The 16,583-nt window shown below is 33.8% G+C and overlaps 1 protein-coding gene across 9 annotated transcripts; it reads left to right on the forward strand.

Annotated features, from left to right (window-relative positions):
- Window positions 1-2,108: 2,108 nt before the first annotated feature.
- Window positions 2,109-16,260, forward strand: LOC136231166 (uncharacterized). Of its 9 annotated transcripts, XM_066020466.1 has the most exons (7): window positions 2,109-2,197; window positions 2,281-2,337; window positions 3,642-3,686; window positions 3,769-3,906; window positions 4,857-4,913; window positions 5,115-5,220; window positions 5,752-6,692. In XM_066020466.1, the coding sequence occupies exons 1-6, from the start codon at window positions 2,195-2,197 to the stop codon at window positions 5,184-5,186; spliced, it is 372 nt and encodes a 123-aa protein (XP_065876538.1). In that variant the 5' UTR covers window positions 2,109-2,194; the 3' UTR covers window positions 5,187-5,220; window positions 5,752-6,692. The 9 variants fall into 9 exon arrangements, with proteins under 9 accessions (XP_065876538.1, XP_065876530.1, XP_065876533.1 ...); XM_066020458.1 differs by lacking the exon at window positions 5,752-6,692 and adding an exon at window positions 15,912-16,260 and having other exon boundaries at window positions 4,857-5,220; XM_066020461.1 differs by lacking the exon at window positions 5,752-6,692 and adding an exon at window positions 13,280-13,699 and having other exon boundaries at window positions 4,857-5,220.
- Window positions 16,261-16,583: the final 323 nt, after the last annotated feature.

The following is a 16,583-nucleotide window of genomic DNA, read 5'->3' on the forward strand; positions in this document are numbered from 1 at the left end:
CCAAATGCATAAATTTTGGATAGGTCAAGGGCCAAAAAGTGCTTTAATCCTTTAGGAAATCAACATTGAACGTATAGAAAATTAAATATGTTTACGTTTTTCACTTTGGGCTAAATGAAGCAGCTTTATCATGCTGGATGCTAAAAAAAATTCTAGCCCTAATTGGAGTTTAAAAAAATACCACAAACTACGTGACTAAAATTAGCCTCCCAAGTCTCAAATCCTGGCTCCTCCACTGAGTATTGTGTTCATTAAAAAGGTATTTATATAGCTCTCTGATACATATGTAACCTAGGCTTATCACGGGCAGGTAATACCATATTCATTGGGTCCTGTTCCATTAGGATCGGGAAATCTCCCATATCCATTTTTATAGGGTAAGGATGATAAGAAAAATTATTCTCATTACCGGAAATGGGTTAGGGACAGTAATAGCTATCCCCGTTCTATGGTGATTCCCAACCTATTACCGATAGAGTTATCCATAGATATACCCATTAGAATGTAATGTTGATATAAAAAAATTATATTTTTTATTTTTTATATTAAATACTAAAATAATTTACAAAAAAAAATCTAATCTTAAAATACAATTATATATTATAGTCTACAAAATTCACTTTGAATAGAATTTCTCCTTTTTCAATTGAATTCTAAACAATTGAAACTTCCTAATTATTAATCTCCTATTATAATAAAATTTTAATTCCGATTAGGGTTATGAAAATTCTAACTTCGTATTTAATTCAAACTTATAAAATTGAAAGTCTTATTTTACAAATTTCACTCGATTCATTAGATTGGTATGCTCATCTCTATTCTTCGTACAATAAGCAAGTTGTTTTTAATCATCATCATAGGTTATACAATATTACATGTCTTTCTAACGAGTTGTACGGAAATTGAGAATATTAGAAAAACAAGATATTTTTACCCCTTATTTATTAATTTCACTATTTTATTTATTTTATAATAAACCTATTATTCTAATTAATTTTCATAAACACACGCTTTATAGCAGAAAGAATGTGACTTAATATGTATTGATCATATTAAAAATGACATGAATTATGAAACCAAAAAAATCACTAAAAAGACATGTAATATGAAACAGAATAAGTATTTGGTAAATCGTATATATATTTGATATTAGTTTAGAAAAAAATGGGGCAGTATATCTATGGGGATCCTTATTACCAATGGCGAAAACATGATTAGTCGGTGGGGGGGCATTTTACACGTGCGTTCGGAAATTTTTTTTTTTTTGCTAAATCGGACTTGCTTAATTTTTTTGTATATATGTGTGTTATAATTTGAATGATCAATAACCAATTTTAAGGAGACCTAACAGGCCAAAAAAAATTAGAAATTCAGATTCATGGAGGCCTAATAAGTCAAAAAAAAATAGAAATTTAGATTTAGAAAGGCCTAACAAGCCAAAAAAAAATATTAAAAATTTAGATTTATAGAGACCTAACAAGCAAAAAAAAATTAGAAATTTAGATTTAGAAATACCTGCTTAAAAAAATTAGAACTTTGGATTTATGTAGTATCTAATATGTCCAAAATATTGAAATTTTGAATTTTGGACAAGCCTAACACGTAATGGGATATATTTAATTTTTTTATTAGTTCAAGACTAGTTTCTAAAAAAATTATAACACTTTTACATTTTTATTTTTAAAATTTTAGTTCAAGTGTGTTATGAAAATAAATAAATTAATTAATAATGGTAACATAGTTTTATAATTATTGAAAAATAAAATTTAAATAAATAAACACTTTCTAAAATAAATTGAGGTTACGGGGAATTGAACCTAGGACCTTAAAAAAAAGCAAGTGTTCTAAGTATCTCATCTACCTTTAAACAATGAAATATGTATATACACTAATATTTAGAGGGACCGAAACTACTCGCGACCATGGTGGTTCCGGCGGCCGGAGGGGGCCGGGCCCAGGCTCCCCTTGTATACGCCCCTGCTCATTACCCATTGGTATAGGGATGAAAATGGAATTGCTCGCCCCATCATCAACCCGCCCCATTGACGAGCCTAATGTAACCTTATATACATTTACAATTATAACCTTTTATCATATTAATAATATATGTATATATAAAGGAAAAACCTCGAAGGACAAAAACCCTCTCTAATTCCTGTTCTGCTACGTCGCCAGCAGCCGTGAGCGACGGAATATGGTGTGTGATTTATGGCTCTTTTTTATGTATTTATTTTGGATTTTCTTTTCAGCTTTATGTATTCATTTATTTACTTACTTCAGGTTAGGGTTAAACGCCAAAATACAGAAGTGGATGATGCTCAACCCAACAAAACTCAGGTTTGCTTCAATTTACATTTGAGTATCGTCAAGTTCCAAATCCACAATGAATAACTGCTAAACAATTGGATTGATGTTATTATTTTTATTCCTAATTCACTATTTCTCTTGCTAATTCATATTTTATTTCTGGGTGGTAGAGAACTGAATATGGTGCAAACTGTCAGATGAACTTCTCCACCAAATTTTATCTTATGTTAGTTTAAGAGAGATTGTGCGAACATCTATTTTGTCGCGTAGATGGAGATATGTTTCAGCGTATAAATCTTTGCTCAGATTTAATTGGAAAGAGATGTTTAATAAACCTTTGCCCAGTTTAATTGGAAAGGGATGTTTAGTAAGGAGGCAGCATATTGGTATGCAAAAAGAAAACCTTGCATGTATTAAAAAAAAAAAAAAGGACGGCCCGGTCGCATTACGCGTCCCCGCTGAGCGAGGGTCCGGGGAGGGGTCCCACCACAAGGGTGTATTGGGGGCAAGCCTTCCCTTGCCAATTTAATTGGCAAGAGGCCGCTCCTAAGACTCGAACCCGTGACCTCTGGTCACACGGCAACAACGTTTTACCGTTGCGCCAATGTTTTATGAAGAAAAAATTAGGAGAGGAATAAACGAGTACATACGGTTTTATAGGGGCGATAAGATACACTTGTTTGAGGTCAATTTCCGTTGTTGTATTAAGGAGCAGATTTATTTTAGAGCCTTGGGCTATGATGATTTTGATGCTCATGATATTGGTTTTGATGTTGAGGCTGATGGATGGATGGATTAAGTTTGCACTCAGCAAATGCGTCGAAAGTTTAACATTGTTTGCAGACTGTCCATTTGATTGTTGCAAAAACTGTTACTTCTTATTGAGGAAATATATTTTCAGGATTGAGCTTTTTGATGGTATGGCAATAAGCTTGAAACATCTTAAGTTGAATTTTTGCGAATTACGACCAAATTTTACCAACCAATTCAGCTCATTAGAAACCCTTGGCTTAGATAAGGTGGATTGTCTAGCTAGGAACCTGGAAAACATGTTGCCATTTTTGGGGAATCTTAAAATCTTAGAGATTAGTAATTCAATTCTCCCTAAAAAATTAAGTTTCGTCTCATTACCTCTACTACGTAAATTCTTGGTTTACAGACCGATGTTATTAGAGGAAATTGAGCTGTCAAACCCATACCTGGTTGAATTAAAGTGTTTAGATGGTCGTCGTGATCCGGTAGATCTAGCTTCTGATATCAATTCGCCTATCAAGTGTAACTTCAATAGATCTCCTAAACTGACATCTTTAATGTTCACTGATATTTCACGGCAGAATCCCGAGTTAAGGAATCTTACGGTTGTCATCTTGAATGATTGGGTATGTTTTTAATTGAAAAAATGATGGGAGAACTGAATTTTTAGTTTCTAATTTAATGGTTTCTCACCATGATTTTTCACAGTTCAATTGGACACCGATTTGGATGTTTAGCCAAGTGACACACCTGAAGCTACGATTTTTCAAGCCCTCATATTTCAGCTTTGTTAGGGCTATGGCAATCCTCAAAGCTTTTCCCATTCTTCGTGTTTTCCGATTGATAGTAAGTGAGAAACAACTATTTCTTTTGGAGCTGTTTATTTATTTATATCATGAAAAGAAAGCTATTAGTATTTTGTCAAGTGTATGAATCTAAACTATCCTCCTAGTGATTGTTTTTTTCGGCTTCAAATTCATTGCATTCTTCATGCTGTAGTTTTCGTGTGTTGCCCCCATAGTTATTAATGGCACGCCAGGGGCGGTGCTTAGCGCCTTAACATACTGATGGCGTGCGCCGGGGGCGGCATTGTGCGCCAAGATGCAGTTGGCAAAGACGCGCCATGGTGAAATAGGTGCATTTTTTCAGGCTTTTTAGTTCTAGCCAGAAATAGAGAAGAATTCGATTTTGACCCACTCAACATTACAAAAACTATAAAGATGATAATCCAACATTGGGTATAGTTAGTAAGGATGCTAGAGTTGAAGAAAGTGCATATAATACTAGAGTAGGAAAAAGAGCTGAAGTATCATCGTCTAGTTTTCGAGGAAAAGCTCCTGCCCCAATAGTGTGTGTATTATGAGATAAGAGATTTCGATTTATTTTTGAGCTGCGTTATTATTTGAATGCTCTGCCATATACACTTTTGGTAGTGAATAACTAATGAAATTCATGAAGGCTCACACTAAACATACTGATGGTGTGCGCCAGGGGCAGCATTGTGCGCGTAGATGCAGTTGTCAAAGACGCGCCATGGTGCACTCAGACTTTGACCCACTCAACATTACAAAAACTATAAAGATGATAATCTTGTCATGGAACCGATTGAACTAAAAGCTCGAACTTATAATTAAGGCAATCATATATCTTATATTAATCTCTGACACAATCCCCACACGCAAATGCCCCTTGGGCTTGCAGCGTGCACAACATAGGCCCATCCCGCCATTTGTTTTTAATTCCACAAATTAATGAGGTTGCCAGGACTCGAACTGAACATTGTGTGATGATTGCAGATGAATTGTACGGAGGACCTTAAAGAAGAAACGGAAGGAGGGCATGATCTTTCATATGTACCTAAATATCTTGAGGACTTTTCATTTTCTTACTTTCATTGCAGCAAGTTGCAAATGCAGTTTGCCAAGTACTTGCTGAAATATGCAAGTGCTCTTAAGAAGATGTCCATCTTAATCGAACCCAAAAAATCCGAATATTATTTTGCTAAAGGACGATATCGTGGGATGACTTATTGGAGTGCTGCTAATACACTGCAGAAATTGGACAGACGCAATATTCTGGATGTCCAAACGTCTGAAGAAATCACTTTTGGGTCATTTTCTCTTTGATTAACTGCCAAGCTATCAGAAATCTTGCAGACAGGTAAGTTCTTCTAATTGCCATTAGACTCTTCAAATGATCTGTATCCCACCATATAACTGGTGAAATTATATTGGCGAAGTCGGTGAGTATATACAAGTTAATAGGGATGTAAATGGGGGGATTCCCTGTTTGTGATCGGTCTCGACGGGGACGGAAAATCCTCGATAAGAATCCCTATAGGATGGGGATCAGGATAGTTTTGTCCCCGTGGTGAGGATGTGGCGGGGATGAGAAAGGTATCCTCACCTGTGCGTCCCCCTCCGTTAATTCCTAATAGGGGATCCCCAACTATTCCCCATGATAATTGATATTTTTGGATGATTTAAGTGCATTTTAATTTGGTGATTGGTTGTCTTCCATTTTTAGTTTTTTGTGGTTTGGAAAATCTGAAAATGATTGTTGATGTTCGGTATTATTAGCTACCGCTTCATAAAAGTTTTAGGTTTTACTATTTTTTTTAAACATAATCGGTGATTCTCTATGAGGAAAAAGTTTTTGGAACATCTGTAAACAGAGAATGGTATCTCGCAGGGACGGGGTCGGGACAAATCTGTCCCGTCAAACTCGTGGGTTGCATGTATGAAATAGGTTTGCAATATATCTTCCACTTGATTGCTATCTGAATGAGTATGTTTGATGTACTGTATGGCAAAAAGCATAATTAAGTTCCTGAATTTTACTTGTTTTAAGGATTAAACCTCTGATCAATTATTTTTCCACATTCAGCTCTTGATCATTGATTTTGTTATGGATTTGGCCCTTATTTAACTTTTCCGTCGAGTTTGGGAGAGGAGAAAATCGATTTGACGATTCTAATGTTAAAAATCACAAAATGGGAGAGGAAAAAATCGAGTTTGGAAGAACTTATTGGAAATTAATTTCTTGTTTTTTTTACTCTCTATCTATCCTAGTCAATAAATTCTTCTTTTTGTTTGTCCACGTCAACCGATCGCCCTAACGATTAGTGTCATCCAAACTCAACGGAAAAGTTAAATACGGGCCAAATCTATACAAAATCAATGATCAATAACTTAATGTAGAAAAATAATTAATAAGGGTTTTATCCTTAAAACAGGTAAAGTTGAATTTATGGTTGTTGCCAATTATTTGAATGTAATTTTGGTGACTTGGATAAAATAAGAAAGTCGATAATGTTGTGAAATTTATACAGGTTATAGTTTTATTAAATTTTTTTAAGGATTTTTGTTGATGTAGATTTTAATATTAAAAAATGTAAAGTTTAAATTTTTTTTTTTATATAAAAAATAAAGGTTAGAGATTATAGATAAATTTTACACAGTATGAAATTAATTGTAGAATTTAATAGAAAGTTAAACATAAAATTTTATTTTGTGAAATATCAATTTTTATAGTACTACTTACGTCAATATATTATTTTCAGTCAAAGCGGAAACAAATAGGGATAATATATAAAAATATCTTTAACATTTACATCTAGAAATAATTTTACTTTTAACGCCTTAAATGATGCAATTTTACACTTAATGCTGATAGTAAAGAGCAGTTTTACGTCTAAAAAATTGGATCAATTTAAGACATTTAATGTGTTTAATATAAAAGATATCTCATTTCAAGTAGAAAATAAATGTGTGTAATATGAAAGATATTATTTCAGGCAATGATAAAATGATTCCTAACAGAGAACCAAAGATTCATCTCTATGTAGAAACCTTTATCAAGGTACTTAATTTTTCTTTCAATCAAAGTATCAGGGTTTGGTCGGGTAAATTTCATTAATGGTGTACAACCTTTACTCCATTTCACATTTTGGTGTACAAACTTCAATTTGTCTCACCAATATGTATAAACTTATAGATGACCTCCCACTATGGTATACAGCAGGTAAAAATGACCGGTCAACGCTCAGTCAATGCGCCACACCTCAGCTTTGACCGGTCAAAAAATCAAAAAAATTCAAACACTTAATATAAAATTACTTCTATGCCCCTATCTCTCCATCTATTCATCTTCTTCCCTACATTTCTTTCTCTCTCTTCAAATTTCTTTCTCTCTCTAACCTCTTTCTCTCTTTTTAATCAAATTTCTCTCTCTAATTCATTTCTATCTTTCCCTTTCTCTCTCCATCTTTGATTTTTTATGCAGATACTTTCTCTCTCTATTTTTCTCATTCTCTCTGTATTAAATTTGTACCAAAATGACAAAAACCCACCAACAAACAACTATTAATTCAAAGATAAGAAGGAATTAGCATAACAATTGAGAAAAAAACAATAAAATGAATTAAAAAAAAACACTAATTACGAACAAGTATGATCAACACTTAGCTTTGAAGGTAGGTGGAAAGTGTTTCTGTTTCTTACTAATTAAGTAGAAACTAATTAATGCAAGGAATAAATTAACATCTAGTACACTTCCACGGCTAACAAGTAAGTAACACCCTATATATAATTTTACAGTTCCATATTATATACCTTGAAAAACAACAATCAATCAACATCCATAGTTTTGTGTGTCAAAGAATAAGTTAACGAAGGTTTAAACAAATTTCACTTTTCAAGATTGAAGAGGATTAATCATTTTTAACATCGAGCTTCACCAAAAAAATATCCATTTGAATTCGTTTTGAAACCTCTCTAATAGGTCACTTGTTTCCACTGGTTTTTGCATATCACGCTGATTTTTTAAGATGGGATTGGTTTTGCTTTGATTAAAGACCATGAGCGGGGGGATGGTTGCAGTTTGGGCAGTAAACTAAGCCTTCCATTATTATATCGGTTTTCTGATCTGCAAATGTTAATTGGAAAACAAGGATAAAGTAGAAGAAGGAGATGATGATTTTTAGTGAGTTTTTGTCATTTTATTAGAGATTTAATAGAGAGAGAAAGGGAAAAAATAGAAAGAGAGAGAATTTGCAGGAAAAAATGGAAGATGGAAAGAGAAAGGAAAAGATGAAGAGATAGTATACATATATTTTTTAGGAATAGGGTATTTTAGTAATTTCACCATATGTGGGTCCTTTTTATAAATGATTAAGATAAAAATGATTAGGTGGTGTGTTGACTTTGGGTTGACCGGTCATTTTTACCGGCCATACACCATAGTGTGAGGTCACCTATAAGTTCGTATATATTAATGAGACAAATTGAAGGTTGTACACCAAAGTGTGAAATGGAGCAAATGTTGTACATCATTGATGAAATTTACCCTACTTTTGTCTCCGATGAGATAGCGGCAACTTCCGATGATCTAGTAGAAACATTCAATTAGAGAGAGCGAGTGAAAATGGAGGAATAAGGGTGGTAGGCGATTTTTTACTGGTTAGTTTGGAAAATGTGAAAACAGTTTTTTGTTTTTTTACCGTCGAACTATGCATGCATAATATCCATTTGGCTCTCCAAACTAAAACTTTAAAGTTAATTAGGATTTTAATTTGTCAAAATCATCAATCAGGTCCCTGAACTAAGCAAAAATCATTAATTAAGTTTCTATTTTAAACAAAAATCATCAATTGAGACCTCATGGAAATTCATTCGGTTGAACAGTTTCAGACCCTCTTCACCAAGTCTATTTTTAACAACGCATAAATTATTATAATATATATGAAATAGTCACAATTTGTGATTTTAGGATATATATGATGATGACTCATTTGATGATTTTTACTTAGTTCAAGGACCTAATCCATGATTTTGATACTTTAGGGTCCTAATTAATACTATTTTGTGTAATGTGGATAAATTACAATAAAAAAGGTAATTAATTTATTAGTCCCTATATTTTGACAAAACACACTGTAAAGTCCCTAACTTTTTTCTCGGTGAACTTGTTTAGTCCTTCTGCCTGTTTGTTAGATTTTTTACCGTTTATGAATTCGGAAATGACTAAATTATCCTTTAATATTTATCAGTCAAAAGCAATTCACACGTTTATGTCTTTCTCTCATAACTCGCGGTAAAAAAATGGAGAAAAGATTGAATCCCTAACCCATAATCGACTCAAATCAACGAGAAGAACGGAGATATGAGAAACAATGAAGATAATGGTCTTATATATTTGATTTTTTGGTAAAGGGTAGTTACAGCATTACATTTTTTGAATAGATTTTGACTCAAATCCAAGTTGACAACCAGAATCTTCATGAGAGTCTAACGGCAGGGACTAAACAGTTCACCGAGAAAAACGTTAGGGACTAAACAGTTCATCGAGAAAAATGTTAGGAATCTTACCGTGTGTTTTTGAAAATACATGGACTAAACAGTGTGTTTTGTCAAAATATAATGACTAATAAATTAATTACCCTAAAAAAATTAGAATTTAATGTGATAACTTTTGTCTTTTTTCACACTTTAGTATACAATCTTCAATTTTGTATACAAAATTATACAACTTTTTGTTGACTTCTCATTAAAGTATACAGCCGATAATTATGACAGGTCCACGCGAAGTCAACACAGTACGTCAGTAAGTTGACGTCCCTAAAAGTCAAAATTGCTGACATGGCGTGTTGATTTCGCATTGATCGGTCAACTTTCGACTTTTTAGGGATGTCAAATTACTGACATGACGTGTTGACCGCTCACAATCACCGACTGTACACTTTAGTGGGAAGTCACTGAAATGTTGTACAATTTTGTATGCAAAATTGAAGATTATATTATTAGTGATATACTTTGTATTTAATCGTATATATCCATACAGCACACAGTTGCACTTATCCTTAGCTATCCTAGTACACTTAGAATACATCTCTCACAAGTCTACTCTAATCAGGATTCTCTGTAACTAATTAGGGCTAGCATCTCTTTACTATTTATACACAAGTATAATGTAACACAAACTAAGCAAATACAATATACAAATTATTATTTCCTTTCAATTCTCAATTAACATGGTATCATTCGCCATGGCAAGTCCCTCCTCTTCCGCCTCCCCGCCACATAACTCCGCTGCCCCCTCTGATTCAATTACGACAGCAGCAATCCCTCCCGCTGCTTCCCTTCAGAATCCCACAGCCTCTCTTTCCCTATCGTCTATGCAAACAGATACCCAATTTACTCTTATTACTGATACATCATCCTCCTTTCTATCTCACCCCATGTCTGGTCTGGTTCAGTCAATTTCGGAAGCCACCACGGCACTACCACCTTCGACTGCACCGATACAATCCGTAACTGATTCGTATCTGTTTCCTGCCCAAAATCAAAATTTGCTTCAATCCTCGTATGTCCTATACGATTATTCTTCATCTTATCTTCCACCCCAAAATACCATTGGTGCACCTGTTCCTTTCTCCTCTATTCCAGCTAGTAATAATTTTGGCCTTCCTCATCAACATGGACCTGCTCCAATCCCACAAAATCATCACCAAATGCTTCCTCCTAGCTCCAGGGGTGGCTACCAGCCATTCCAGCCTCATCTCCCTTCTCATACAACCCATGAACCACCATTACCTCCCCCAATTGGTGCCTATACTGATTCTGTACCTCCTGTAAGTCAGCTTTCTTATCCCACATCATCCTTAACATTGATCCCTGTCATGAGTGTCAAACTGACATCTCGTAACTATCGCACTTGGCATACTTACCGGGTAAATTTCACCAATGGTGTACAACCTTTGCCCTATTTCACACTTTGGTATACAACTTTCAATTTATCTCGCTAATATATACGAACTTATAGGTGACCTCCCATTTTAGTATACAGCATGTCAAAATGACCGGTCAAATCGCCACATCAACAGTTTGACCGGTCAAAAAGTCAAAATTTAATCCAAATAATATAAATTACCTTTATACCCTCATCTTTCTCCTTCCTCCTTTCCCATTTCCCTTTCTCTCTCTAACTCCTCTCTCCCCCTTTATTTCTTTTCATTAACTCCTTGACTGCTAAATTTATACCTTTCTTTCTCAAATATTCACGGCTTAAATTGTGAAAGTCTAGAATTCCTTCCTTTCACGTTTCTCAATTTCTGGAATTTAGAAACAACCTTTATCATCTTCAAATCGAATCCTTTGTGTGATTTCCATAATTAAGAAAAACCCAAGAGTCAAAACAAAAATCGACAAGTTCAGGGCCTCAGATGCATTTTATCCTTCTCTTTCTCTTTCTCTCTCTTTACAAAGAGATGTAAGGCGGTGAAATCATCGCCTCTCCAGCGGTTCATGAGAAATTAATGTAAATCAATTCAGCGACCCGAGGCTACAATTCTTTGTACCGTCAACATGTGTATCTTGCTTGATATAGCATCAATAGCTCTAATGGCGTTTTTCTTCTTCTTCTAGACATTTTTTAATTCTAGCTTAGTGTGTAATATAATCGGAATACATGATTTGGAAGTTTGAGCAAATTGAAGATGAAGTTATTATGTTTTCGGGGTTGAAGAGAAATGATAAATTCATGTAATGATTATAACAGTAAGTTCAAAGGTTCAACTTTAGCTTGTAGTTGCAGTAAACATTAACTTATGGTGCTGTGATGGGAAGCTTATATCCAGATGCATAAACAACCTTGATATTGATGTAAAAAAATATGTTCCCAATTGTTGTGATTCAACCACACACTTTAGATGAAATAAATTGATAATATATTTTTTAGAATATTCATGTGTGGAAAACAATCAATTTCCAAAGAATCTTCATGTGTGAATAGTGATTTCAATTTGAGAATTATAGTTCATCGCAGATCTCTTTTAATTTTTGCATATGATTATAAAGTTTAGGAAGAGAAATAAAGTAGAGAGAAGTTAGTGAGAAAAGGAAAGAGGAAAAAAGGGTATATATGTAATTTTATATTAGGTGTGTCAAATTTTGACTTTTTGACCGGTCAAACTGCTGATGTGGCGCGTTGACCGGTCATTTTTACCTGTTGTTCACTAAAGTGGGAGGTCACCTATAAGCTTGTACATATTAGTGAGACAAATTGAAAGTTATATACCAAAATGTGAAATGGGACAAAAGTTGTACACCATTGATGAAATTTACCCCATACTTACCTTGTGGCAACCCTTGATGCAATGAGGGTCTTCGATGAAAATTGCACTGGTGCGATTCCCTCACCTCCTAAATATGTTCCTCGGTTTGCTGGTGCAAATCCAACTCAGTCCGCTGACTTCATGCTCAATCCGACCTATGTTAAATAGGAACAGCGTGACCGTATTGCTCGTGCCACTATTTTGGCCTCTCTTAGTGAGGAGGTCGTCTCCACCGTTTTCAATCTCACCTCTGCTCGTGCGGTTTGGTATGCATTAGAACGTACCTATGGTGTCGTCTCAGAAAACAGACGTATTCAACTCACTCTTGAGCTTAATTCACTGCAACGCCATGATATGAGTGTCTCCGCATATCTTCAGAAAATCAAAGCTCTTGCCGATGAACTTACATCATCCGGAAGTCCATCGTCTATCACTCAGTTAATTGCCACCATTTACAAAAACATTGGCAAGGAGTATCACTCCGTCTTAACGGCTCTCAATGTCAGATGTGGAGAACCTGTTCACTGGTATGAGTTATATGATGAACTGATCAGAGAAGAACTACTTCAGCACAGTGCTGATCCATCTCCCATGGCGAACTTCACTGTCAAAACAGATTCCTCTGCCTCAATGCTCAAACCTAAATGCAAGCGGGGACACTGCTTCATATGCAATGACACTCGACACTGGACTGACAAATGCCCTCAGAAGAAAATTCGGGGGACACTTCCTCATGGGGCGCCACCAAACAGAGCTTCTCGTCCTCAGGCACACATCACATGTATGGACTTTCAGGGATATCCTCCGTTGGATGATGGAATGGGTCAGGAACAGCCATGGTACCTTAATACATGAACCACTCACCATATGACTAATGATGCTCAATAGATTCGGAATATGATTCCATTCCAGGGTCATGATAATATTCGGTTTAGTAACGGACAAGGTTTGCCTATATCCCACATGAGGTCTTCTTCTCTCCATAACTTCAATCTTAAAGATGTTTTACTTATGCCTCGTTTAACAAAATCCTTGATTTCTATTCAACAATTCTCCCGTGACAACTCATGTTATTTTGAATTTTGGTCATCTTATTTTCTTATCAAGGACCAGGCCAGCAAGGAAATCCTCTTGCGAGGACCGAGTAGAGACAGACTGTACATCATGCCTCCTGCTTTGAAGCAAGCTTTGGTTGGAGAACGGATTCCGTTTGCACAATGGCATGCTCGTTTTGGTCACTGTCATTCACAAACTGCATCTCAGATCATTCGTCAACGTCAGCTTCCTTCATCCAAGAGTACTCAGGCGTGTTCTTCTTGTCCAATGGGCAAACTATCCAAATCTCATTTAAATTCTGTTGTTCGTTCAAGTACTTACATGTTTGAATCTATACATTCGGATGTGTGGGGACCCTCCCTTATTGTGAAATATGGCAAATGTTGTACACCACAAATGTAGTTTATCCAATTTAATATTGATAACAAACGAATAATTATACCGGACATGTGGACCAATGAGTATATTTTAACCAGAATGTAACTATCATTCATACGTGAACTTTTGAGGAGTAGTCGAAACATGTCAATCCTTATTATCATGACCAGGATTACGAGATGATTGTTGTATGAGATTAGATGATTATATGAAAATTCAAATAATAAAAATAAATAATAAAAAAATATGCTAAAAAAATATTATATTTTAACATATAAATTCTTGATTTTTCTTATAGCCTTTAAATTTTATATTTAACATATAAATTCTTGAATTTTGTTTTTTAAAATATTAAAATCCAAATAATAAAAATACGTTAAAAAAGTAATGAAATAATAAAAGGTAAAATATATGCCAAAAATCATAATTAAACTCCTGAATTTTACTTGTTTCAAGGATTAAATTTCTGATCAATTATTTTTCCACATTCAGCTCTTGATCATTGATTTTGCTATGGATTTGGCCCTTATTTAACTTTTCTGTCGAGTTTGGGAAAGGAGAAGACCGATTTGACGATTTTAATGTTAAAAATTACAAAATGGGAGAGGAAAAAATCGAGTTTGGAAGAACTTATTGGAAATTAATTTCTTGTTTTTTTTTTACTCTCTATCTATTCTAGTCAATAAATTCTTATTTTTGTTTGTCCACGTCAACCGATCGCCCTAACGATGCGTGTCATCCAAACTCGACGGAAAATTTAAAAACGGGTCAAATCTATAACAAAATCAATGATCAATAACTTAATGTAGAAAAAGAATTAATCAAGAGTTTTATCCTTAAAACAGGTAAACTTCAGTTTATGCTTGTTGCCAATTATTTGACTGTAATTTTGGTGACTTGGATAAAATAAGAAAGTCGATAATGTTGTGAAATTTATACAGGTTATAATTTTATTAAATTTTTTTAAGGATTTTTGTTGATGTAGATTTTAATATTAAAAAATGTAAAGTTTAAATTTTTTTTATATAAAAAATAAAGGTTAGAGATTATAGATAAATTTTACACAGTATGAAATTAATTGTAGAATTTAATAGAAAGTTAAACATAAAATTTTATTTTGTGAAATATCAATTTTTATAGTACTACTTACATCAATATATTATTTTCAGTCAAAGCGGAAATAAATAGGGATAATATATAAAAATATCTCTAACATTTACATCTAGAAATAATTTTACTTTTAACGTCTTAAATGGTGCAATTTTACACTTAATGTTGATAGTAAAGAGCAGTTTTACGTCTAAAAATTTGGATCAATTTGAGACATTAAATGTGTTTAATATAAAAGATATCTCATTTCAGGTAGAAAATAAATGTGTGTAATATGAAAGATATTATTTCAGGCAATGATAAAATGATTCCTAACAGAGAACCAAAGATTCATCTCTATGTAGAAACCTTTATCAAGGTACTCAATTTTTCTTTCAATCAAAGTATCAGGATTTGGTCACAATAAATACTTTTGTCTCCGATGAGATAGCGGCAACTTCCGATGATCTAGTAGAAACATTCAATTAGAGAGAGCGAGTGAAAACGGAGGAATAAGGGTGGTAGGAGATTTTTTACTGGTTAGTTTGGAAAATGTGAAAACAGCTTTTTGTTTTTTTTACCGTCGAACTATGCATGCATAATATTCATTTGGCTCTCCAAACTAAAACTTTAAAGTTAATTAGAATTTTAATTTGTCAAAATAATCAATCAGGTTCCTGAACTAAGCAAAACTCATTAATTAAGTTCCTATTTTAAATAAAAATCATCAATTGAGACCTCATGGAAATTCATTGGGTTGAACAGTTTCAGACCCTCTTCACCAAGTCCGTTTTTAACAACGCATAGATTATTATAATCTATATGAAATAGTCACAGTTTGTGATTTTAGGATATATATGATGAGGACTCATTTGATGATTTTTACTTAGTTCAAGGACCTAATCGATGATTTTGATAGTTTAGGGTCCTAATTAACTTTGAAACTTTAATTTAAGGATTCAAAGGAGTATAATACCAAAAATTAATGTAATTTATGGTTAATTATAATAGAAATTTTACAATTCCCGAAATCTGAAAATTCCAATTTACTTATTATAACTGAACTAGATGCTAATGATATTGAACTGAACTGAATTTAATACTAGTGATAATATTCTAAAGGTTGCGATCACATCACTTTGCAGGTATGATACTGATTTTACCAATTTTATCTTTTAAGAGTTTGATTTATGGTTGTTTGTTTGTGTTTATACAGATGTGGTTTTGAGTTTTGGTATAGATGTGGAAGGCAACATGTTCTTGTGGATGAGCTAATTGGGATGATGGAATATTGCCTACTTTGTTGAATCTCATTCTGATGGTGATTAGTTATGACTTATTTTCACATTTATAGATTATAGGGGATGAAGAGATTGAGGTCGGACATTCCAACTAGAATGACAACCCGGGAACACAGCAACACAATGAACCATTTATAGACTATAGTCTTAATTACTGCAACATTTTTTATATCTTTGGTGGGATCGATGGAATTGTTGCTGAATTTGGTATAATTTCTAATCTGCTTTATATTTTACTTCTTGCTTGCTTGAATGGATTAGGGGCGGGGTTGAAGATGCATTCCCGACTCCGTCCCTAATACTTGCAGGGATGGATTTGGGAAATACTCATTAACGAAATATAGGAATAATGTACGTATAAAAGTTTAGGTTTTTTTTCTTCTTAACTCACAAACCTTAGACCCCTCTTTGTAAACTTTATGTTTGAGCCATTATGCTACATTATTTCAATGCTCTGCATATAGTTTTAGCAGTGAATAACTAAAACTGATCATACGGAAAACAAAAATAGAAACGGATACCGGAAATTACTATTTATAAATGTTAAAAATGTAATAATATATTTAAAAAAATAAGAACCAAGAACA

The sequence above is a fragment of the Euphorbia lathyris genome, chromosome 5 (assembly GCF_963576675.1).
Source record: "Euphorbia lathyris chromosome 5, ddEupLath1.1, whole genome shotgun sequence".
NCBI classification, from domain to species: domain Eukaryota; kingdom Viridiplantae; phylum Streptophyta; class Magnoliopsida; order Malpighiales; family Euphorbiaceae; genus Euphorbia; species Euphorbia lathyris.

Bases quoted from the DNA above. Each gene is read 5' to 3' on its own strand.
- LOC136231166 (XM_066020458.1), top strand. The intron at 3,687-3,768 runs GTATGTTTTTAA...GATTTTTCACAG, and splicing joins TTGTCATCTTGAATGATTGG to TTCAATTGGACACCGATTTG. The intron at 3,907-4,856 runs GTAAGTGAGAAA...TGATGATTGCAG, and splicing joins TTCGTGTTTTCCGATTGATA to ATGAATTGTACGGAGGACCT.